Here is a 26,251-nt window from a genome sequence, read left to right as displayed (position 1 = left end):
CTGAGAAGACATATAATGGTTTTTTCACATCTTTTTACTAACCTTCCAAGCTAAAGCTAAAAACATATTTTGGCAGACATATAATACAAAGAATCTAGGGGTCTCTCTTTGTTCCATTACTTAAAAATGTAACTGCAGGATGGTTATGAACCCTCTATCAGCCTTTGTATCCTCTTCTATAAAAAGGATATGATCTTTACAGGTTAATCAAATTAATTAAAGAGCAGGCAGAAAGTGATGCCAGGCTAGACACTTAATTTTTAAAAAGTGCTTTAGCAGAGGGAAGGATGGAGTTACTGAATGGTACAGATACAATTTTACAAGACTAAAAGATCAAAGATGGATGGTAGTGATAGCTGTACATTATGAATACACTTGTATTTACTTAATACCACTGAACTGTACATTTAAAATTGGTTAAGGTGGAAAATGTTTATGTTACCACAAGAAAAAATTGAGAGAAAATGTCCTTTAAAAATATTCATCTATCTGAAACTGTTTTAGACAGAAATATTTAACACTCATCCATAAATATTTACACAACAAATTAGTTCAAAAAACAGCAAAGTGCTTGAGAAAAGTTTTTTAAATTAATATTAGAAAGTTTCACAGTAGTTTAATTTAGAGGGAAATCTCCATATGGACAATTTTTAAAAACTGAATATGAGATCCATAAATTCATGTGAGCATCCTACACCCTACACCCTACACTTGCAGCCATACACTCCTTCCCTCTACATGCTCACTGTGAGACCACAGTTCATCTTCATGATTCAAATGAGAACTTCAGGCCAGTTCTCACTCTTTCCACGCTATCTTCTTACATCTCAATACTACAAAGTCAAAATGTCCAAATTAAAAATCACTGCTCTCCCCTCAAAAGCAACACACCTGTTTCCTGCCTTTCCAAAAGATAAAAAGGGAAAACCTTTATCTTAAACAAAGGTAAGAATGAAAGCATAGACTAAGCTTCTGTAGAAAAGCCAGGGAAATAGCTTGAGTAGTACAATGGCCTACACAAATTCTAACTCTGTACCATCACTGGAGACCACTACATGTAATGACAGAAATTTTACTAAAAGTAGAAAATATTTTACAAATGTATTCAAGAAAATTCCAAAATATTTTTACTCGTGCCAACGTTTGTAAAACCACTTAGATCAAAGTAAAATGTGGAGCCTTTCACTGCTATTAATATAAATCACAGAAAAATAATGAAAAAATTTTAAAGAACAACAACAACAAAAAAAAAGCAAACAAACTAAGAAGCTCTGGAGAAAAGCAACTTACCTGAACAAGATGAATTAGTGTGGTCAGAATAGCACATCGCAACATATTGTGTTCTTCGCTCTGCTTCCAAAGAAGAGGCAAGTATTGTACCAGACATCCAACATACGGTCGGATCTATCACAGCAACAGAAGTGTAAGAAGCAAAAGCATTATGTTAGTAAACAAGGTAACTAACTTTCAGAAACACCAACAGAGTACTATGAAACCTCAGGCAGCAAAAACTTAAAATTTCCTACATGGAATGTATTAAATATAGACCCTCTTAAAGACAAAGTAGACTGTATGGTGAGACCCAGTGTTCTCTGGTAATTTTAAACAAGTAGCAAATTTACTGAATGAAAAACAAATGCAAACATAAAACAATATTCTTTAGAGATGCAGAAAATGCTGACATATCCTGTTTCCTTTCTAGTACAACAGCTTACTAACTGAATATTACACTATATCTTAACAAGAACCTGTATGTATTCACTCATTCATCAAATAATTATTTGAAAGCATTCTGCAAGTTTCAGAGCTGAGGACAAGGCTCTGGGAAAAAAAGAATGTTTTGAGGCCGGCGCCGCGGCTCAATAGGCTAATCCTCCGCCTTGTGGCGCCGGCACACTGGGTTCTAGTCCCGGTCGGGGCACTGATCCTGTCCCGGTTGCCCCTCTTCCAGGCCAGCTCTCTGCTGTGGCCAGGGAGTGCAGAGGAGGATGGCCCAAGTGCTTGGCCCCTGCACCCGCATGGGAGACTAGGAGAAGCACCTGGCTCCTGCCATCGGATCAGCGCGGTGCGCCGGCAGCAGCGCGCCTACCGCGGCGGCTACTGGAGGGTGAACCAATGGCAAAAAGGAAGACCTTTCTCTCTGTCTCTCTCTCTCACTGTCCACTCTGCCTGTCAAAAAATTTAAAAAATTTTTTAAAAAAAAGAATGTTTTGAACACATACACACACACACACACACAATGAAACAGGATAAGAGCAAAGATCATAATCAAGATATGGTGGAAACATGGTGGAAGAAAACCATTTCCAAAGAATAAAATTGTCACACACACTATAGATGAAATCAATCAATAGTATATACTGAGCATTTTTTTCAATTTTGCTAAGTGTTCTATTTCAAAGATCACTCCAATTAGCTTATAAAAGCATGCTGAACACACAGGTTTAAAGTACCTACCTCATTCATACTCAACTAAAAACAGCAAATAACAACACAATTTACTGAAAAGGAAAATAAACTTGCTTTCATTTGGACAAATACAGAGGATACTCTCCAAGGAATGTTCCAATGAAACTATATGCTATGAATTATAAAGGGGGTATTAAAACCAAATACCTAGTAACATCCGAAAGCCATAAAATATTTATGATCCAATGTAGCTGTTCATTAGAATACCTGATGTCCTAAACTTAAATTAGTACTTCAAAAATAGTATTTCAAAAATCACCCAAGAGTCATTATTATGAAAGATGAAGAAAAAAAATGTCTGGGGATTACGGAGAACACAGTGGTGATGTAAGAACCAAACAAATTCTAATGGAGTAGGAGGTAGAGAAGCCAAAAATTGTATTACTGGGCCTGGAGTTGTGGCATAGTGGGTAAAGTCACCACCTGTGACACTGGCATCCCATATGGGTGTCGGTTCAAGTTCCAGCTGCTCCACTTCCAATCCAGCTCCCTCCTAATAGACCTAAGAAAGCAGCAAAAGATGCCCCAAGTACTTGGGCCCCTGAACCCACGTGGAAGACTGGGAAGAAGTTCCTGAGTCCTGATTCCTATTTCAGATCAGCCCAACTCCAGCCATTGCGGCCATTTGGGGAATGAACCAGCAGATGGAAGATCTTTCTGTCTCTCTCTCTCTCTAACTCTGCCTTTCAATAAATAAATACATCTTAAAAAAAAAAAAAGTATAGTATTGGAAACCTGACTACTGACTTGATATTCAATAACAGGCTTAGACATGCAGGAGAAAGAGCATACATCCTTCAACAAGAAGACAGATACTGAATATTTTGAGATAAAGCATCATGATGTCTGCAACTACAAAATTCAAATGGTTTAACAACAATTTGTATTTGTTTATGTCAGCAGACACAGAGAGCAGATGTGGCAAAACTGATGAAACTAAGTGAAGAACACATAGGTATTGGTCTAGTAACTTTTCTGCAGGTCTGAGATGATTTTTTTCTATAAGATTTATTAATTTATTTGAAGGGCAAAACTGCAGAGAGGGAGAAACCAAGACAGACACAAATCTTCCATCTGCTGGTTCACTCTCCAGATGTTCACAATGGCCAGCACTGGGCCAGACTGAGGCCAGGAGCCAGGAGCTTCATCCAGGTCTCCCACACAGATGGAAGGGGGCCAAACACTTGGGCCATCTTCCACTGCTTTTCTCAGGCCATTAGCAGGACGCTGGATTGGACGTGGAGCAGCCAGATGCCAGCACCACAGCTGGCAGCTTAACCCGCTACACAACAATGCCAGCCTCTTGAGATTTTGCAATTAATGAAAAAATATTGTTCATACATACAACACATGGGTTTTGGAGGGAGGCCAGCATCATTTATTTGTATAATATAAAAATAAAAAGAAAATTGAGATGTCTTATAGTTCAACAGAGCGATGTAAATTTCATACCTTTCAGTACAGCTATAATCAAAAATAACAAGCATGAGGGTAAGGGTGTAGAAAAACTGGAACTTCTATACACTGTTGATGAGAATGCAAAATGATGCAGCTAATGAAAAATAGCATGGAAGACCCTCAAAAAATGACAATAAGGGTTACCAAATGATCTATTAATTCTCATTTCTATTTTTCCAAAAGAATAAAAAGAAATCAGAAGTGTGAAGAGATTACTAACACTACCATATTCACTGTACCACAATTCACAACAGCCAGTATGTAGAAACAACTTTACTGTCCATTGATGGGTGAATGTATAAAAAAAATCCACGGCATGCATGCATACACACACAATATGGTATATACAGTCAGCCTTCTGTGTCCACAGGTTTTACATGCAAGGATTCAAACAACAACAATTGGGAAATATTTAGGGAAAACATTGTGTCTGTCTTGAACAGGTACAGATATTTTCTTCATGGCATTGCTCCCCAATATACTATAATAATTACTGACACAGCATCTGTACTACATTAGATACAAAAAGTTATCTAGAGATTAAAGGAGGGAGGCAGGCATTTGGCACAATGGTTGAGTTGCTGCTTGTTACACCTGCACACCATATCAGAGTGCTTGGTTTGCATTCCAGCTACTCTACTTCCAATCCACTCTCCTGCTAATAAACACCCTGGGAGGCACCAGATGATGGCTGAGGTAGTTGGGTCCCTGCCACCTATATGAGAGACCCAGGTTGAGGTTCAGGCTCCTGGCTGCGCCTGGCACATCCATGGCTGTTGTGGGTATCTGGGGAGTGAATCAGTGGGTAAAAGAACTCTGTCTGTCTGTCTCTCTCTCGCTCCCTTTCAAATAAAGAAATAAAAAATTAAAATATATGTATAGAAAAATAAATAAAGTATATAAGATATATATGTTATATGCAAATACTACAACAATTTATATAAAAGATTTGCACACCATGGATTTTGGTATTCATGAGGGGTCCTGGACCAATCTCCCATGGACACAAAAAGGTAACTATACACTATCATTCAGCTTTTTTAAAAGGAGGGAATTCTGCAATATGTGACAAAAGGGATGAACCTTGAGGATAGCATGTTAAATGAATTAGGTCAGTTACAAAAAAAGACAATCTGATTCCACTTATATTACACATATAAAATAGGCAAATTTAGAGTCAAAAAATAGAATTGCCATGGTCTGGGGTCAAGGTAAATGGGGTATTACTAAACAACAGGCATTAAGCTTCAGTTGAGCAAAACGAATAAGCTCTAAGGATCTGCTGTACAATCCTGCACCAATAGTCAAAAATAATGTATTGTATACTGAAAAATTTGTTAAGAGCATAGACCCTACATATGAACCTTTATAAAGGTTCATACCACAGAATTTGGGGTAAGGGAGTAGTGAGTATTAGAGTCTCATGAGTTAGTTCATAGGAAGATCACAATTTTCATTCCCAGCACATTAATAAAAACCAAACATGACACATTCTCAAATGCGAAGATCTCCATTCTCTGGGGATTTAAAAAATGCTTTAAGTCCTTGGGGCCAGTGCTATAGTGCAGCGGGTTAACACCCGAAGTGCTGGCATCCCATATGGGCGCCAGTTTGACCTGGCTGCTCCACTTCAGATCCAGCTCTCTGCTGTGGCCTGGGAAAGCAGAAGACAATGAAAAAACTGAAAATATTTTTTCTTAAGCCATTTCCTATCCTAGGCTGAGTTCTGAAAATCAAAACTACTACTGGATAACTATATCCCGTGTTTCTTATTGATGATGCAGTCACTTGAGCTGCCTTAGCTCTTTGTGTTCTAAAAGATAGGTATGAATAGAAAACACAAAAGCATTTTTAAATCTGCTAAGCAAAAAGAAATTCAAAAATGGTCTGTTTTAGCTAGAGGCTTAGAAAGACACAGATAAGAATATTCAGTTCTACAATAAAAAATTCTTTAAGAAATTCCTATTAATATTACTTAACTATTTAAAAAATAGAAGAATAAGGACAGGTATTGTGGTACAGTGGATGAAATCATGCTTGGGACACCTGTATCCTATACTGGGGGCACCAGCTCAAGTCCCAGTTGCACTGCTTCCAATTCCAGTTTCCTATAGACATTTAGGAAGTAAAACTAGTGGATGGAAGATATTCATTCATTCTCTCTCTCCCTTCTCCCCTAGATTTAAAAAATAAAATTAAGGGCCAGCGCCACGGCTCACTTGGCTAATCCTCCACCTGCGGCGCTGGCACACCAGGTTCTAGTCCCGGTTGAGGCACCAGATTCTGTCCCGGTTGCGGCACCAGATTCTGTCCCGGTTGCTCCTCTTCCAGTCCAGCTCTCTGCTGTGGCCCGGGAGCGCAGTGGAGGATGGCCCAAGTCCTTGGGTCCTGCACCCACATGGGAGACCAGGAGGAAGCACCTGGCTCCTGGCTTCGGATTGGTGCAGCACGCCGGCCGTAGCAGCCATTTGGGGGGTGAAGCAATGGAAAGGAAGACCTTTCTGTCTCTCTCTCTCACTGTCTAACTCTGCCGGCCAAAAAATAAATAAATAAAATTAAGTAGACAATGTGAAAGAAGTTTCACAAAAATGAAAGCTTGTCATCTGCAGTAAAATGAATGGAACTGGAGGACATTATACTAAGTGAAATAAACCAGATACAGAAAGACAAATACTACTTGCTGTCTCTCATATGTGGACATTTTAAAAGTTGATATCAAAATAAAAGAGGATTAAATGATAAATATATACAAAGCTCTTAGCACATAAATTGGTAGGCTGCTGTTACCTAATAACTGATAACCATTCTCAACAACTGCTTTAGAATTAATAAATAGGTTCAAGGTGCCAAAATTCACAAACAAGAAATTCTAGAGAAAGCTCTCTAAGAGTGTGAACTCCAAATCAGTTATCTTTTCTTAATCCCTTACAGATTTATTTCAGCACTTTTCAAAGAAAGGTATGTAAGAAGACTCCGGTAATTACACTGTGGTTTCCTAGATTAGGAATTTTTACAAAGATTAGGAGTTACAAAGAAGCAAATTAATATAACTGTTAAGAGCCTTACACGTCATTTTTATAATATGGGTATAATATGGCCTTGACTACAAAATACACTTAATTTTTTATACAAAAATAACAGACATAAGAAAATTTGCATTTTTAAAAGTTGTTGTGGCTACCACCACAAACACCGTATTTTGAGAAGTTTTAATATAAATGAGTCTAAAACATGAAACATTCTGCTTTCTAAATGTCTTTACATTGTTGATCTAATTTTAATGTTTAAATTTTCTTAGCCATTTTTTGAAAGCTCAAATATAAGTGTCAATTTTGAATAATACAACTGAAATTACAACCTATAATTTAGAAGCATTTCAATGACTGCTCTAATTTTTAAATCATGTAAGTAAAGCAAAGATACTAAAATGAATTCTGCACAGATTCTCCTCATCTCACTGACGCCTATTTTCATGTTTTACAAAATTACCTGCATGTTGACTCTTTCAATCACACAAGAAAGTACGTGCAAAACATGCATCTTTGTGTCACACTCTGTAACTTGCTGCAGTAGTTGAAAAAGTAGCGTGAACATGGTTTCCAAATACTGCAAATATAAAAAAAAAAAGATTTGGAATAGAAATGTAAAGATCTCTACATACATGCAGATGGAAAAATACATAAATCATAACATCAAAGAAATAAACAGAAAGCTAAAATGTTAGCATTACTAGACTTTAAATTGTACAAGCTGTCAATATCTAAGTGATTCTTCTCTTCACTGCTGTTAAATATGTCCACTTCAGAATTTAATTCATATATAAGTTGAGTTAACATATAGCAGAATGTCTAAATTGTCAATGTTTAAATCTTATACTATTAACTAAGGCTTTCATGTAGGCCTGTTGACAATGACAAAATGTTTTCTTTTGCAAAATTTACTCATTAAAGCAAAAAGAACACCAATTTTTCACTCTCATGGCAGTTAAATGCCATGGCACTTAACATATGTTGCATGGAGATATAAGTTTTTGTAGCTATACATTTGTTATACAACTGACAAATATTTATTAGAAAACAGCAAACAAACATCATCTGCCTGGTCTTCAACTCCTACATTAAGAAAATTATGTTAGAAACTTATAAATCACAAGCACTTACTTAAACATGTGTTCTTTCAGATAACTAGTAGATGTTTATAAAAATATATCAAACATATTTCTTTCATCCAAAAATTACTAGTGATAATTTTGTTAAAGAAAAAACACCGCTCTACAAGTTTTCCCATCCTTGCCACTCAAAGAAGGACAAACAGATATTTTATCATTTAACTTTCTTCTCATATACTCCTCTTAGGAAATACAAACACCACCCCCTCAATCTTCTTAACATATTTGGCAAGTGTTTAATAAATACCAATTATGTAAAAACAACACTCTAGGTGACAGAGGTTGAGTGATGTCTATGATTTGTCATTCTGTTCTTCAAGCAACTTGCAATCTGGTGTAGGATACAGACATATATTCACATATAATGCAGGGAAATAACAAAAGGAGTACAAGTAACAGATGCAGAGCCAGCGCTGTGGCATACTGGGCTAAGTCTCCACCTGCGGCGCCAGCTGGTTGGAGTTCCAGCTGCTCCTCTTTCAATCTGACTATCTAATATGACCTAGAAAAGCAGTAGAAGATGGCCCTAGTGGTTGGGCCCCTGCACCTGTGTGGGACACTCAGCAGAAGCTCCTGGCTTCATATTGGCCCAGCTCGGGCCATTGTGGCCAGTTGGAGAGTGAACCAGTGGATGAAGACCTTTCTCTCTGTCTCTCCCTCTCTGTCTATAATTCTACCTCTCAAATAAATAAATAATTTTTTAAAAAAAGTAATAGATGCACGTGACATAAAAACACCAGATTATAATTATGAGAAAAATTAAGTCTAGTGGTCAACTTTAAAACTGATGACAATATAGCTAAACAAAAATATATAGATTAAATGTGACTGTTACCAATAAAAGTACCTGAATAGCTATAAATACAAGTTATATCCTCTAAAGTAATCCAAAACATTTTAAAATTAAGTTTTAATAAATAATATATATAATTTCAGAGGTAAAATAACACAACGTTCAAAAGACATGAACAGAAATTGTTATCAAATCTCAAAATATGCTTACCGGTAGAAATTGATCTGTTCTAAATTCAAAATCATCAACAGGTGAAAGACAGTTAAGGAATACTGAGAACCAAAAGATAAAGCTAGCAACAAAAATACATACCTGAAAAAATGCAATTAACCAACCAAAAACTACATTTTCAACTATCTCCTAATTTTGCAAAATACAAAATTTTAAAATTCTTTGCAATAAAGCACTTATATATTTTTCAAAGGATATTTAACTTCAGAGTTGTAGCTGTTTCAATACGGACCTAAAAGAAAGTATACTATGAGTTTTCAATCATTATAGAACTACTAAACATCATTAACTACTAAATGTCACTTTATTCCAAATCACTTTCTTTACTCATTTTGTTAATAAAGTCACAGAATATATGACATCCAGAAATAAAAGGATACTTCCCTTAGCTTGCAGCAAGAGAGAAAAAGTAAAGGTAAAGTTAGTGTTTATTCCCACTCTTCTCAGTTCCCCATAGTTTGCTTAAGGAGGGTTTACTCCAATGGGTGCTTCCAGCAAGAAAAATAATTAGCCATCAGGTATGTGGATAGCCTGGGACTGAGCGAGAAGTATGTGCAGGTGACTCCAGAGTAAAAGAGAAGGTTGAGTAGCAGGCACAAGGTGGAGCTGGGTCAGCTGGAAGATGGATAAGTGAAGGATTCAGGAGACAGGAGGAGAGGGAGGAGAAAGAATATAAATTCCTATTTGTAATCTCAGCGAAATACCCAAAAATACCCAAAAGATCTGAAATACCCAAAAGATATGAGAATTTATGAATCCCAAGTTCATAAAAAGAGTTATACAAGCTCCCCACCTCCTAAATCATATAATCTTTGTGTACCAGCATGTTATACAGGCAAATCACATCATCACAACAGTGTCCTAATTAATTCTCTCTCAAGTTTTACCTCTCACTTGATCAGCTAAATTGATATGGGCTAATATTTTCAATTTCTCCATAAAGTAACACGAATCCAAGCCATGACTACATTCTATATTCTAGTTTGTAAGATATTGCACTGAAAATTTTTATTTTCTGGCTAAGAGCCATTACTTTCTTAGGGGTGACACTTTCCACATCTGTAATGATTACTTTTTCCCTGCCGCCATTTTTCAGAAAGTAAGTTTTAAAACGTTTTAAGGAGCTCTGACATGCAGATTAGGCAAGTTCTCTGAATGTTAGGTTATTCCATCATCAAACCCATAGTTCCTAAGAGCAAATGTACACAGAGTTGTTCAGTAAATAATTGCTGAATAAATGGAGGAAACTGAATATCCTCCCTTAGTAAGACTTCAAGCATTACTTTTCAGACTGTCTGAAGGAGAAAGAAACCCTAAGTATTCAGATCTGGTTCTAGACTGTAACTTAGCCTGTGAGTCTATCCTTACCCTCCGCTCCCCCCCATCATGAAACCTCAGAAAACTCCTGAAAAAAATAACAGGTTAATTCCATAGCAGAGAACAAGCACAACCTAGGAATAAGGAACTCTTCAAGGATCCCTGAAAGCAATAAGCAGATACTGCTGTGCTAGTGTCACTATGGACTGCACCCTGGGATAACTGTCAGGCTGGTTCATTTGAGTTCTGGATCTGGGCTGGCCTAATGCTTGACCACTTCAACATCCCACACATAGCAGTGTCTCAGAGACTTAAGAAAAAGTAAAAAGGGCAGACGTGAAAGAACAATCTGCTAAGGAGAAATAATACCACGACTTCATAATTGGCTGTTTAAAAACTCCATCTTCCTTCTTGGATTCTCTCCCTTTCTCACCTTCTCTAATTCTTTCAAAAAACATTTGCTAAGGAGCCAGCACTGTGGCACAGTAGGTTAATCCTCCGTCTGCAGCACTGGCATCCCATATGGGCGCCAGTTCAAGTCCTGGCTGCTCCACTTCCGATCCAGCTCTCTGCTAGGGCCTGGGAAAGCAGTAGAAGATGGCCCAAGTCCCACACACCTGCGTGGGAGATTGGGAAGAAACACCTGGCTCCTGACTTCAGATCAGCGCAGCTCCGGCCATTGCGGCCATTTGGGGAGTGAACCAGCAGACGGAAGATCTCTCTCTCTCTCTCTGTCTCTCCCTCTCATTGTCTGTAACTCTACCTCTCAAATAAATAAATAAAATCTTTTTTAAAAAAAATTGCTAAAACTTGACTTCATGCCAGATCTCAGAGACACTACCATGAGCAATATTCTCCTACACTATTCTATACACTGCTATTCCTACTCTACTATGACGACTTCTTGGTGGTACTGAGGTACTTTTTTGCTCTAATCTGCAATAAAATCATGATCAACTCAATCACATACTTCCATGTACTTCCTCTGAAATATATATATGTATAAATAGGTTTCTTAAAGGAATAAAAAGCTCTTTAGGTTTATTCTTCTCCATTAAGGAAAAAATTCTAAAGCTCATTTTTATATGTGAGGTAGACCTGATATTATCAATTACAAACTGAAAATTGCAGAAACTTACTAAAGTTTCCTTTCTTCATGATTTTAAACTAGGCTAATATTTTGGTGTCTCAAACATAGATTATTCTATGTTTCTTTAGGAAGTTACACTCAGTGAACGTAGCTGAATTCAGAATTCATCCGGTCGTCTTTCAAAACACAGACTAGTCCACAATTCAAAAGCTGTGGCACTGTTTCTGAGATCCAAGAAGGGGCAAATAGAAAAATAAAACAAAAACGTTAAGACAAAAAATGAACAAAACTAGGAAACCCATAAAAAGGCACAAACATGAAAGCTTCATTACAGCTTGCAGTACTTCTGTCCTATTGACAGCTGTACCTCCCACCACGGACACAAGGTCTGCAGCAGTCTCTGTGCCGCTGAAAGTCCCTCTTACAGCGCCACTGATTGTCCGTTTTCGGAGGTTCATTATTCTGATGCTGCTAACACTAAGCCCATGAAAACAGTCATTTCATTGCTTCACAATACAACTACAGAATTCTGTACTGTGCCACAGTTTACATCTTATTTAATCATTCACAAGAAAGAATGACTACACTAATTTTGGTTTTTGTTTTTTTTTTTTTTTAGTTATTCATTGTTTGATTCTCTGAGGAGTGCAAAAATATCTCAACCACAATGTGGGGAACCGCAGGCTGGCCACCTGTGGGAACCTCATCTAAATGGTTTGCAGCAATCTCGACCACAAGGCTTACAAAAACAGCCAGGTGAAACAGATGAAACAGAATGGACTCTGCATAAACAACTAGGAAGAACCAGGTGAAACAGATGAACTTTTGACCTGAGGCTATACGCGCCCTTTCATCTGATTGGACGATATCAGCATAAAGGGACACTGGGATCTGGGCCCTCCTCTTCTTTTCTCCTCTCCCCACTTTCCTTTTACCCCCACAAGTAAAAGTTCCTTGAGAACCGATGAACAGTGACCGTGTTGTGACTATGTTGGACCCTCGCTGGCAAGGGTCCGACACCACAACTCTTTAAAAATTTATTTCAAATTTCTGAAATTTTAAAGATACAACTGTTACATTCAGAAACCTTAAAACGTAAGGTTTAAGTATAAGAACCATCTGTGGTCCTGGGAAAAGATGACTCCTCTCACTTACAATGCAGTTTACCGTGTTCTCAAACCTGAAACTTGCCCAACACAGCACCTGCCAGGAAGTATATTCTATGAGGAGGGGGAGGGAAGGGAAGAGAATGTGCAGGAAAAAAATTTTTTTAAGTATTTTAGTCTGTTGTATCAAATCTAAGACAATTCTCAAGTTATGGCATGAGGAACTGTTAATATGCTCTAAAAGACGGAGTTAACGATAAGCATAAAAAGAAAGGTCAATTAACAGTGTAAACACAAACAATACCACACAAAATAATGTAGCTAATTAATGACACATAATAGCTGATCTTTTTTAAACCATGAAACTCTTATGTGTGTTCAAAGCTCCAAGTATGTATTCCCTACCAAGCGTTTAAGATTTATTAGACTATTATTGGTTGTAATTCAAGTAGAAACAAACAGAACAAAGGAACAGAACAATGTTCAGAAACAGACTCATATGCTTATGTAAATTTGGGATATGGCAGAGGTGGCCTAACAGATCACCAAGAAAATAAGATTATTCAATACATCATTGCAGCACTTCTGTCCTTATTTAAAAAACAAAAAGGAAAAAATGGGACCTTACTTTACATCATGGTCAAAAATAAATTCCAGACACAATAAAGAACTAAATGAAGGTTAATACTTAAGTAGAAAACTCAAAGATGTTACTTTCCTAATTATGTTTTCATTCATAGACTACAACAAGTAGTACAATTTTATACTTCTAAAAATCATGAAACCTCTTTCCGTAGTAAATCTATGTAATAAAGTGCCAAGCATACTGAGGGAGACAAAAGCAACAAAAAGTCACTATCAATTTTCCAGTAACACAGTCAAGAATATTATGTGAATACCACAGAGAAAAATTCTTAATAGAAACAACAATTTCAAGGGCAAACAAATCTTCAAAAATAAAGGAAAGAAACAACAGCAACAGGGAGACAGATTATGATATTATCTCAAGGACAGTGTGTCTCCTGAATAAAAAAAGGTTAAAGCTTTTATATAACTCCTCTAAGACATTTAAGTTACATACCACTAAATCTTGATCTTGAAGTAAGTTACAGATTGCTTCATAAAGCATGGGTCTTAAGTCAGACTTGAATTTCACAGAAATCCACTGACCAATCAGCCAAATCACCCTGCGTCTCAATGGCTTATACCTAGACAGACGGAAATCATGAAATTGAAATGAGATATTTTAAGAGTTATATTTCAGCATTAAAACATAAAATGTAGCAAGAACTGCAATCTGCATGTTTAAAATAAAAGTTTGAAAGCAGAGCAGGCATTTGGCACAGCGATTAAGACCCCCATCTCATACTGGAGTGTTAGGCTCCAGTCCCAGTTCCCCTACCATTTCCAACTTCTTACACTGGGAGGTACCAGTGGTAGTTGGTTCTGTCACCAGCATGGGAGACCCAGATGAAGGGCTCCTGGCTTCAGCCTAGCAGTTGCAGGCAATTGAGATGTGAACCAACCAATGGAAGATCTTGTCTCTGTCCTGCCTTTCAAATAGATAATAGTGAGAATTTCTATATTCAATTCTTCTATTCCAATTCTGTTAATTCTATAAAGATTATTTTCAGAACACTGAGATCTTGAGGTTTATATAAAATATTCATATAATCTTATGATTTCAGCTAACCCCTGATTTTTTGAGAAGTATCAGAGTACAAAATGTGGTTCAAATTATAAAAATAATGGTTCATATTTTTAAAGTAGTAAAGGATTATGGTTAACACATATATGTATTTACTTGTGATCATCTTTGCTAAATGAAGTGGTCATTGTCTAGATAAGCAGAAAATTCATTAAGCTTAAAATATTTGTGTTTTAGAATTCCATTCACAAAGTATCTTCTCAGTATTATATATTCTTCAGTGGCAAGATGGTAAACATTTATTTCTGAATATAAATCTAAAAAACTAATGAATGTAACTTTTTTTTTTAAATTACAATGTTAAAAGATAACTGGTGATATAAATCGCTCCCTGAAATTGAAGAAAATGTATAGAAGCACTCTCTGCCCTCAAAAAATTTATAACACATCTTAAGGACTCAAAGAATGTAAAGCAGTATCTCAAGATTTCAGAACAGGAGATAGGATTTGAACAGGCCTCTCAAGGCATAGAAATTAGGGGCAGTCACTGTGGCATAGTCGGTAAAGCTGCCGCCAGCAGTGCCAGCATCCCTTATGGGCCCCAGTTTGAGTCCTGGCTACTCCACTTCCGAACCAGCTCTCTGCTATGGCCTAGGAAAGCAGTAGAAGATGGCCCAAGTTCTTGGGCCCCTGCACCCACATGGGAGACCCAGAAGAAGCTCTTGCCTCCTAGCTTTGGATTGGTGCAGCTCTGGCCGTTGCAGCCATCTGGGGGCCGAACCAGCAGATGGAAGACCTCTCTCTCTGCCTCTCTGTAACTCTGCCTTTCAAATAAATAAATAATTTTTTTTTTAAAAAAAGAGGGGTTTAAACTGCTGAACAAATTCACTGATAAAATTTGAACAGGATCTGGCTCCCCAAGTTCATTAAGATATTTAAACCTTAAAGTCTTGGATTAATGTTAATGGTCAATGGATTAATGTGAAGGATGGAGACAATACAATTATGGCATCTAATAGGCTGGTCTACTGGGAGTTAGTTCTTGCAAGAGGAATGGTTATTTAAGCCAAATGTGGCCTAGCTTCTCTCTCAGCTTCCTGCCTCACCCTGTGAAGGTCCCCCTCATTCCTCCAACCTTAACAGATACAAGACTAATGGGGCTACACAGCCCTGCACTATTAATCTCCAAATTTGTAAGCCAAAACAAACTGCCTTTCTTCCCAAGATGCTCCTCGCAGGTATTTTAGGTGTAATAATACAAAGTTGACTAATACAGGGGCCAGGGTGTGTGGCATAGTGGGTGAAGCCTCTGCCTATGATGCCAGTTGGTGTCCTGTCTGCTTCACTTCTGACCCAGTTCCCTGTGAATAGCCTGGGAAAGGTAGCAGAAGATGACCCAAGTCCTTGGGCCCCTGTCACTGACAAGGGAAACCCGGAAGAAGCTGCTGACTTGTGGCCTTTTGTGTGGCCATCTGGGATGTGAATCAATGGATAGAAGATATGTATCTCTCTCTAGCTCTTTCAAATAAATAAATAAAAATTCAAAAAAGAAAACTGACAATACAGTCATACAGGTGGAAGTACAGACTTGTATAGAGTGAAATAAGGAAATACAGAATTATCAATTTTTATTTGAAAAAAAACTTTTATTGAAGAGATTGAAACAGGGAGAAAGGGAATGGAAAAAAAGGAGGAGGGATTAAGAGGGGAGAGAGAAAAAGAAGAAGATACCCCCTCCACTGGTTTATTCCCTAAATGCCCTCAACAGCCAGAGCTACAGGACTGGAAGCTAGGAATTCAATTCAGGCCTCTCATGTAGGGGCTGGGAGCCATACACTTGAGTCATCATCTGCTGCCTCCCAGAGTCTGCACTGTCTGGAATATGTGGGGGAATGAGAAATGTGGTGGAATGAGAAGGCCATGCCAAGATGGCCGCTGGCAAGCAAGTGTCAGTTACTCAAGAGTTGCTTCGGAAACCCCCTGGGAAACCACCTGAAGACAGGCTGTAATTGGATGGCTTTGGAAACCACATGTCAAACAGAGCCTGCCTGGCAACAGGCTGCAACTGGATGGCTCTGGATACTGCCTGGCAACAGGCTGTGATTGGTTAAGGCATAAACTGCCCCTTGACCGGATTGGCTGCCTTGGCTATTTAAGCCGCTGTACCAACGGAAATAAAGAGTCTGCAAGCTGTTCGCCTCTGGCCCACTTTCACCTGACTCCCGGGGTCTGTGTGGTGACTCCGTGCCTCTTGCCCCCACCACGCTCCTCCTCTCAGAACAAATCCACCACAACACATTATTCTGGGAGCATGAAAAAATTGCACAATTGGATCCACACCTACTGAACTAAAACATGCATTTTAAGACTGCCAGATAGTTCAAATGTACATTGATACTGGAAAAACACTGATGGAAATTAACTCTGTCCAACAGAAATATAATACAGGCCAAAAAAGTACTCTTAAAAATTTTACTGCCCATATTAAGTACAAATAAATAGGTGAACTCTTAATGTTTTTATTTATAACACATCAAAATATTATCTTTCAACATGTAACCAATACATATTTTACACAACCTCAGTTTTTCAATTTCAATTAAAATTGAAGTCATTTCCTCAGTTTCAGTAAGCACATTTCCAATGCACAACAGTGATACGCTGAGAGCTACCGTACTGAACAGTGATAGTCTTAAATTAAATAAACCCGAAGGCTTAGGAATAATTAGAGTCCACATTTGTCTTCCAATGAAGGCTTTCTCTCCATCACAAGCTTACTAGTTCCCTGAGGGTAGAATCACTCTACTTTATTCACCTATGACTCAATGGACACTGTCAATTCCAAATATTGAAAATGTTTGTTGACAGATAACCGGAGAGATAACTAGCTGTTTAGTGGTCAAAACTACTATATTTTTTAAAGATTTCTTTATTTATTTAAAAGTCAGAGTCACTCAGAGAGAGTAGGAGAGGCAGAAGAGAGCAAAGTCTTCCCTCTGTTGGTTTACTCCCCAAGTGGCCACAATGGCCAGAGCTGTGCCGATCCAAAGACAGGAGCCAGGAACCTCCTCCAGGTCTCCCAGGTGGGTGCAGGGGCCCAAGGACTTGGGCCATCTTCTACTGCTTTCCTAGGCCATAGAGAGAGCTGGATTGGAAGAGGTGCAGCCGGGACTCGAACCAGCGTCCATATGGGATGCCAGCGCTTCAGGCCAGGGCTTTAACTCGCTGTGCCACAGCGCCGGCCCCTCAAACTACTTTTAAAGCATCTCAAGCTCTACAATTCCATGGCTGTTTATAAAATGATAGTATTCTATTCATTCAATAATTTAGGCAATAAATTAACTTATTACTATATACTAGGCAGTCTTTTTTTTTTTTTTTATCATTGTATTTGCAATGCAGAAAGAGAGAGAGAGAGCTTTCATCCACTTGTTCACTCTCCAATTGCCCACAAAAACCAGGTCTCAGTCATGCTGAAAGCAGGAGCCTACATTCTAAGCTGGGTCTCCCACTTGGGTTTCAGGGACTCAAATACTTGAGTCATCACCTGCTGCTTTCCCAGAGTTTGTATTAGCCAAAAGCTGGATTGGATATGGGACCAGGACTTGAACTAGGCACTGCAATACAAAATGTGGGCATGCCAAGCAGTGTCTGAACGACTATACTAACATCTGTCCCACTTAGCATTCTGATAGGCACCAAGCTTACAGAACTAAATCAACAGAAGTACATTCTTTTAATGGGGGGAGGGGCCAGCGCAGTGGCACAGTAGGTTAATCCTCTGCCTGTGCTGCTGCTGGCATCCCATATGGGCACTGGTTCTAGTACCAGCTGCTCCTCTTCCAATCCAGCTCTCTGCTATGGCTTGGGAAAGCAGTAGAAGATGGCCCAAGTCCTTGGGCCCCTACACCCATGTGGGAGACCTGGAAAAACCTTTAAAAAAATAAAATAAAGGGGGGGAAAAGCCTCCAAATATTTTTTAAACTAAGAAATAACCTATCAATAAAAAACCTTTCATCCTAATCATTCAATACTTAAGCAAGGGCTTGAATGTATACAAAATTTAAGAATCAGCAAAAAAAAAAATAATAATACTGTCATATGGATCCAGATGATTGAACTAACCACCTCAATAAGAACCTAAAATGTACTTAAATGCTTTTTGCCATGTTGTTTTTATGTCGTACTCTACTCAATTCCCCAAAGACTTAAAGAATTCTTTGTACGATCCCGAGATAGTTACCTTTCATGGGCATTCTTTGGTTAGACACTAGGCCTACCCACTGTTAAGTCTCCAACTGTCCTTCTTCTATGGAGTTTTTTTCTGGAACTCAAGGGACCCCCATCTTCCCTCAGCCTTGCATAAAATCTTTTCTCCTATAAACTATCTTATATAATGCCACGTACTTCTTAGACATCACAATTCACATTTGAAGTAAAGTAACGTAAGAGCCAACTGTTTTGCTTCTATTTCATTCATAGAATTAATAGGTCTTTCTCTACTCTACAATACACAGTAACTGCTAAGTCATAATATAACATTTAAAAAATTGTACTAAAAAAACAAAATGGTACTCAGTTTTAGTATCTTTTGCCTGCATCAGAAAATCAATAAGGTAAATAAGTGTATAATAAACATAAAACTTCATACTTGCCTATTATGAATGACTTGTAATTCTGGAATAAGTTGGTTTTTAAACCACTGATCAAAGTCAACACTGTCAAACAGCTCATAAGCAGCTAATCCAACAGCATTATATACTGGGAAGAAAAGATTTTTTGAAAAATTAAAGATTTCACAAGCTGGGCAATATAACAAACTAAACTTTGAGGACATTTTAGAAACATACAATCTGTTAATTAAGGGAAAAATATGTTAACCAGGGAAATTATTTAAATAGACATTTTTAAAAACATCAAGTTCTTTTACTCCATGTTCCTCCTAAATACTCCTTACTCCTTTCAAATAGAAAATTAAATTCATTGTAAAATATTCGAGTCAAATTAGGAAACAATGTCTGTTCCAAGCAGAGGCAATGTTTAGCATCCAGCACCATGACCACTTAACCTCTATGTTTCAGTTAAATCAAAACAATCACTCTAACTGTGCTTTATTCCTATGACCTTCACATCTTTGTCTATATCACTCAGTCTTCCTAGAACCTTCTTCCTATACTCCTCCTTGCACACCTAACTTGTACTCACCTTTGCATTCTTATATTACACTTTCTGAGGAGTCTTTCCCCATGCACACCAAAACTATCTTGTGCTTACTACCACATTAGCATTAACCATCCCACACAATATTACAATTAATTTTCTGATTACTTGAATATCTCCTCCATCAGAAAGGTCCTGAACTTTACTCTTATATCTCAACTCTCCCAGCACTTAAACAGTCTATCGAATAAATAAGCATTTCTAAACCGTTGAAGTTTAACATACCAGCATCTTTGATTAACAGTGCATTCATATCTTCCACATTGGTGGGTCCTAAAAAAAAAGTATCAGGAAATGTAAATTAAACTAGTTTTTAATAAGTTTTTTAATTGAAATATAGTAGTTGAGTTTCCTGATCCAGTTAAATACAACAAATTTCATGATATTAAACATATATATAAGTATAAAGACAGTTAACATTTTATTACCACCACCATTAAAGAACACAAGTATAGATAAAGTAATAAGCAACATTAAAATATTTTTAAATTAAATACTAAAAATCAAGCAGAAAAATAGATGCTACAAATTGCTAGCTGTTGTATTATACTCTTATTATAAAGGAAAATTATTTAAAATAGACTAAAGATTAATCAACCAGGGCAGGAGAAGTAAAGAATGAGCAGTTTGGAAAAGAAAGTAAACAAAAAATTAGCCAAGTTATGAGAGAATACTGAACGCCAATAAAGTGAAAAATGCAAACTGAAAGTGATAGCTACTAAGAAACATGGAAGTTTCAGAATAACAAGTTGGCAGTCTCTGTACTACTGCTCAGGAAGAACGGTATCATGGATACTACAGAAAATACAACTTACATAGGTTTTTTCTAACAAGTTTGTCAAAGCACCTTTTTACTGCTAATTATGAATTTTAAAGCTCACTCTTCCAATAAGCTACAGTAAGTATAGTCCTAAATGAGCAAATTGCTCCAGAGGTAAAAAGAACATACTAAACTCAGAGATCCCTAAAAATATAGCAGACAGCATCCCAGAGTATTATCTAAACAGCCTGTCTTTTCCTCTAGTGGCTTAAAAAAAAAATAAACAGGTAATAGATATACAGGAGAAAAGAGAAAACAACAGTCAAAAACTAACAAAGTAACTTAAATAGTATAACTATTTGCAAATCTATAAACCTGCATTAAAAATGAATAACTAAGTATACATTCCAAATCAAGCCATATGAAATTATAACAGTACTCATATAATCTTTGAAAGTTAATATAATGAAGCTGACTGATAGCTAATTATTCTTATTAGCTTATAATTTCAGCAAAAACATTCTTAGTTTTTGACAGAACAAAAGCCTAAAAGATGAGCTACCCCTCACTATAGAACAAGATCAAGAATCTCCTCCTCTGCAGGACATTCTCTTCCTTCACTTCTGTGTAACAGCAGTATCTCAACTCCTTTTCCCTTACAATGTGATTCCTACCCCAATCATCAGATAACCTACTTTCCCAGAAGATTCGACTGCCTCTGCCTCTTACACTATTTGCTGTATCTGACAAAACATTCTTCTCCAGGACACACCCCAGAAATGTCTCTTCATACTTCTGGGATGGTTCTTACGCGGCATTTTTGCAGGGTCTTTTACATCCTCCCATCACCTACAGGTCAAAATCTCAGGGTCTGTACTTGAACATTTTTTCTTCTCCCAAGGTTCCTTATAGACATGCACTCCCAAATTTGGACCTGTATCTCCATCCACCACTAATGAAGTAAATGTTTTCCCTTGTCATTAAGACTCACAGCAGCATTTTTGACCACTTTCCTTTGTCTAGCACATTCACACAGTAGGCAAAAGCTACACAAACAACCAATAGTTACTGAGAATGTCATGCAGTAGGAATAAAAGTATGAACAGAGGCCGGCACTGTGGCGCAGCCCTGGCCTGAAGCACCAGCATCTTATATGGGCACCAGTTCCAGAAACAGATGCTCTGTGGCCTGGGAAAGCAGAAGATGGCCCAAGTCCTTAGGCCCCTGCACCCACATCGGAGACCCGGAGGAAGCCCTGTCTCCTGGCTTCAGATTGGCGCAGCCCATCTGGGGAGTGAACCAGCGGATGGAAGACATCTCTCTCTGTCTCTATCTCTCTCTGTAACTCTGACTTTCAAATAAAATAAATCTTTTAAAAAAAAGTATGAATAAATCACACTTGATCAGTCTCTTGGAACTTACAGTGTAGCAGGAAAAGTCAGAAATCATGAGCCAATGTTAGTTAATATTAAAATAATTACTTGTATGTAATGTGTAGTGATCAAGTATTTCAAATTTACTTCATCTTTCTCTCTTACACCCACCACACCTTCTTTCCATTCCCACTGTCATTGTAACTGGTGCTAACTTTTATTTTAACCATTTCTCACTACTTCCCACAACATGCTTCAAGATAGAATGCTTCTTCAAGTAACCTGACTGCTATTTTACAGGATCAAAATCCAGCTATCGATCTCCAAGTGGTAACTCAAGGCTCATCTCAAATGAGACCTGTTCAAGAAAGAACATATTCTGCTTTTTGTTTTTCAAATAAGTATCTACTATTTTTTTTTTTTTTTGAAAGAGTTAGACAGTGAGAGAGAGAGACAGAGAGAAAGGTTTTCCTTCTGTTGATTCAATCCCCCAAATGGCTGCTACGGCTGGCACACAGCGCTGATCCGAAGCCAGGAGCCAGGTGCTTCCTCCTGGTCTCTCATGCGGGTGCAGGGCCCAAGCACTTGGGCCATCCTCCACTGCCTTCCCAGGCCACAGCAGAGAGCTGGACTGGAAGAGGAGCAGCCAGGACAGAATCCGGTGCTCCAACCGGGACTAGAACCCAGGGTGCTGGCACCGCAGGCAGAGGATTAGCCTAGTGAGCCGCAGCGCCAGCCCGAATCTACTATTTAACATATGAAATACTGCACTGCATAGAGCAGGCACTCAGACTATTTTAACTCAACACTAATTACATAGATAAACCCAAGATCCACAAAATATGCCTTACCTTGAAGTGTCTGCATCATTTCCAGAAGCACAGGAGTAAGAGTTTGATTATATTCATGGAATATATCTATAAACAGTACTTCAGTGCAAGGCTGGAAAGGGGGAGAAAGGGAGAAATTTCCAATTTTAAAAAATGGTATTTTAAGTTAAGAAACTATAATAATGCAAAGAGCACTCATTCTTAAAGCCCTAAAATTCCAAAATGTTTCCAATTCTTGATTTTCTTTAAAGATTACTCATTTTTATAATGAGCAAAATAAAAACAAAATCAAGCTGGAATCACAGCATATAGAAATTTATTTCATTATTTCAATCATTTTGCATAATACACCCAAAAACTCTAAAACATAAAGAAAACAGTACACTTTTAATTAGCCACATCCATTTATAGTTCAGTACTACAAATGACTGTCCAAGATTGAATATATTAAAAATCATAAATTCTTAGCAATGATACATATATAAGTAAAAAATTCCAACTCTTGAATTCAATTTATCAAAAAAATAGTATTTTCTTTAACAAACACAGTTAACAGAAACAATTCTTAGCTACAAAAGAGAATATTTGTTTTGAATTTTTTGAAGTATTAAATCACTACTTTATAATGTAATGGAATTATAAGCATTTTTTACTTTTATGTATAGAAAGGCAATAAATTCCATGTATTTCATATTTACAGTTTAAGAACATAATGATACTTCCTGTCATACTCTCCCTACCTCCCTCATTCCTGTTCTCCCTCCTTTCTTGCTTTTCTTTTCATTTTTGCAATGATTTACTTCATAATCATAAGCCTAATTCTCTGCTTAATAGAAAATTCAACAAGTAGTAAGTTTTATCTTTAAAATGGAATCACTGAGATATATACTGATATACACAAATGAAATCAAGTCATCTCAACTGTTTGCTTCAAAATAATCCAAATTGGGAGAAAATTCTGTGCTTATGTGAAACTAAAAGACTAGCCATGAGTTGAAAAGTGCTAAATAGGCTATGATAAATGACTTGTTTCTCTATTTTCTGATATTTGTAGACTTCTCTATTAGAGAAAGTTTTTAAAAATTAAAGTCACAAATTCTGTTAAAGTTTTTAAAATAGCAGTAATTTCTCTGATTTACAGCTATAAGCCAATAAATCTAAAAAAAATAAGATTTTTAGAAAAGTAATGGGAAGGGGCTGGGAACTGTGGTATAGCAGGTTAAGCTGCTGCAGGCAATGCTGGCATCCCATATGGGGTCCAGCTCGAGTCCCGCTGACCACTACCAATCCAGTTCCTTGCTAATACGCCTGGGAAAGCAACAGAAGATGGCCCAAGTGCTTGGGCCCCCACACCCACATAGGAGACCAGGATGAGGTTCCTGGCTTCATTCTGACCCAGCCCTGGCAGCTGTGGCCACTTGGGGCACGAATGAGAAGATGGAAGACTTCTCTTTCTCTCTGCTTCTCTGAAACTTCATCTTTCAAATACATAAATAAATCTTTAAAAAGAAAAGAAAAGCAATGGTAAAACACAAGCCTTATCACAAAGAACCACCAATGGCCACATGGGTACATCTTCCTCAACAGAAAATGCATGTCCTATCAGATGTATTTTTAAAGTATCCTACAACTGAAAGTTTTACAATGAGCTGGTCTCTGAGACTGACACTGGGTAGTAAGAGAAATAAAATACCAAAAGAAGCTTTAACAAAATCATTAGGAGGGGGTAAAATAATTTTAGTCCAAAAGTCCCAACTTTCACTTTAACAGATTATTTTCCCTTTGTTTAGTGATAACTGTTTCCCATGGAATTAAACCAAAAATGAAAAAAAATTTTCAGTTTGCAAATTCCCAAGTAAACATAAAAAAAATTCAGATGAAAATTCAGACTTTAATTAAGTACTTTCCTCTCAAACATAATTTTTGCAGTTATGAACAGTTTCCTATCTAATTGCTGGAATCTCCAACAGATGGTCACTCTCTACTAACAGTTTTAGAAGGATTAAGAAGTCTCTCGTCAATTTTTCTTTCAATACTTACCCTCAAACTGTATTTCCAAGAATCTCCTCCTGTTTCTTCCACTGCTGCAATTAAAAACATAACAAATGACATTCTTGAGAAATGAAATAATGAGGTTCCTAAAAGCTCAGTTTGAAAATAAAAATGTGAATAACATTGGTACAGTAAAAGTAAATCCATGAGATTAAAGCCTTATATATATATCACTTAATAACAGTATCGCCACAAAATTTCACTACAGTAATTAAGGTTTTTTATTGTTTTTTTTTTTTTAAAAAGACTTATTTATTTGAAAGGCAGAAACACAGGAGAGGGAGAGGCGAGAAATTCTCCATCTGCTGGTTCACTCCCCAGTGGGGCTGGGGTAGGCCAAAGCTAAGAGCCAGGAGCTTCTTCTGGGTCTCCCACATGGGTACAGGGGACCAAGCACATAGGACATCTTCCACCGCTTTCCCAGACCATCAGCAGGGATCTGGATCAGAAGTGGAGCAGCCAGGACTCAAACTGGTGCCCATATGTGATACCACCACTACACGCAGAGGCTTAACCTCCTATTCCACAGTGCTGGCCCCAACAGCAATTATGTTTCACAAATTATAATTAGCCATACTTCCATATATTTTCTGTATCTATAAAAATACATTTAAGACTTTAAAAAAATCTAGGGATCCAAAGCTTCACACTACAGTATTATATATAACACATAAATAAAGCAAACTGAGGCATGAGTATTGTGGTGCAGTGGGCAACAGACAATGGCATCCTATATCGAAGTGCTGGTTCACGGCACAGCTACTCTGCTTCTGATTTACCTTCTTGCTTAAGTGCCTGGGAAGTACTTGGGTTCCTGCCAACCACATAGGAGACCTGGATGGAGTTCCTGCTTCCTGGTTTAGGCCTGGTCTAGTCCCAGCTGTCATGGGCATTTAGAGAATTAATCAGCAGATAGAAGGTCTCTGTCCCCTCTCCTCTCCTCTGTCTTCTCCCTCTCTTTTTCCCTCCCTCTATCTCTGTTGCTCTGCCTTTCAAATCAATAATCAATGGACAGAGGAAGGAAACTGAAACCTGCTATTTTAGCTGAAGAAATAAAGACAAAAAAAGATAGTTTTTTTTTTTTTTTTTTTTTTTTTTTTTAGATTTCATCTGCTTTATTTGAGAAGTACAGTTACAGACAGTAAGGGGGAGAGAGAAAGGTCTTCCTTCTGTTGGTTCACCCCCCAAATGGCTGCAACAGCTGGAGCTGTGCCAATCTGAAGATAGGAGCCAGGCACTTCTTCCTGGTCTCCCATGTGGGTGCAGGGGCCCAAGGGCTTGGGCCATCCTCCACTGCTTTCCCAGGCCATAGCAGAGAGCTGGATTGCAAGTAGAGCAGCCGGGACTAGAACTGGTGCCCATATAGGATGCTGGCAACGCAGGAGGAGGATTAACCTACTGCACCTTGGCACCAGCCCTTGCTATGTATTCTAAGTGAACTAAAATTATTTTTTAAATTTATTTATTTATTTGAAACCCAGAGAAAGAGAGAAAAAGAGGCAAAGACAGAGAAATAGATCTTCCATCCGCTGGTTCACTCCCTAAATGGCCACAACAGTTGGCCAGAGCTGGACTGATCTGAAGCCAGGAGCTTCCTCCATGTCTCCCACATGGGTGCAGGGACCCAAGCACTTAGGCCATCTTCTGCTGCTTTCTCAGGCCATTAGCAGGGAGCTGGATTGGAAATGGAGCAGCCAAGAATCAAACTGGTACCCATACAGGACGCCAGTGCTGCA

General features: G+C 37.8%; 1 protein-coding gene across 1 annotated transcript in view; it reads right to left on the bottom strand.

Annotated features, from left to right (window-relative positions):
• The window catches only part of IPO11 (importin 11), a 220,202-nt gene that overhangs the window by 113,581 nt on the left and 80,370 nt on the right, over positions 1-26,251 (bottom strand). The window contains exons 12-20 of the mRNA XM_062212061.1: positions 24,504-24,547; positions 22,485-22,575; positions 19,726-19,773; positions 18,936-19,041; positions 13,714-13,840; positions 9,318-9,351; positions 9,099-9,139; positions 7,417-7,533; positions 1,291-1,404 (exon numbers count right to left, since the gene is read on the bottom strand). Of these exons, the coding sequence (XP_062068045.1) occupies positions 1,291-1,404; positions 7,417-7,533; positions 9,099-9,139; positions 9,318-9,351; positions 13,714-13,840; positions 18,936-19,041; positions 19,726-19,773; positions 22,485-22,575; positions 24,504-24,547 (722 nt within the window). The remainder of the gene's footprint in view (positions 1-1,290; positions 1,405-7,416; positions 7,534-9,098; positions 9,140-9,317; positions 9,352-13,713; positions 13,841-18,935; positions 19,042-19,725; positions 19,774-22,484; positions 22,576-24,503; positions 24,548-26,251) is intronic.

This window comes from Lepus europaeus, chromosome 15 (assembly GCF_033115175.1).
Source record: "Lepus europaeus isolate LE1 chromosome 15, mLepTim1.pri, whole genome shotgun sequence".
NCBI lineage: Eukaryota > Metazoa > Chordata > Mammalia > Lagomorpha > Leporidae > Lepus > Lepus europaeus.
The sequence above is the reverse complement of the archived record's forward strand: the minus strand, read 5'-3'. Positions and strand labels throughout refer to the sequence as shown.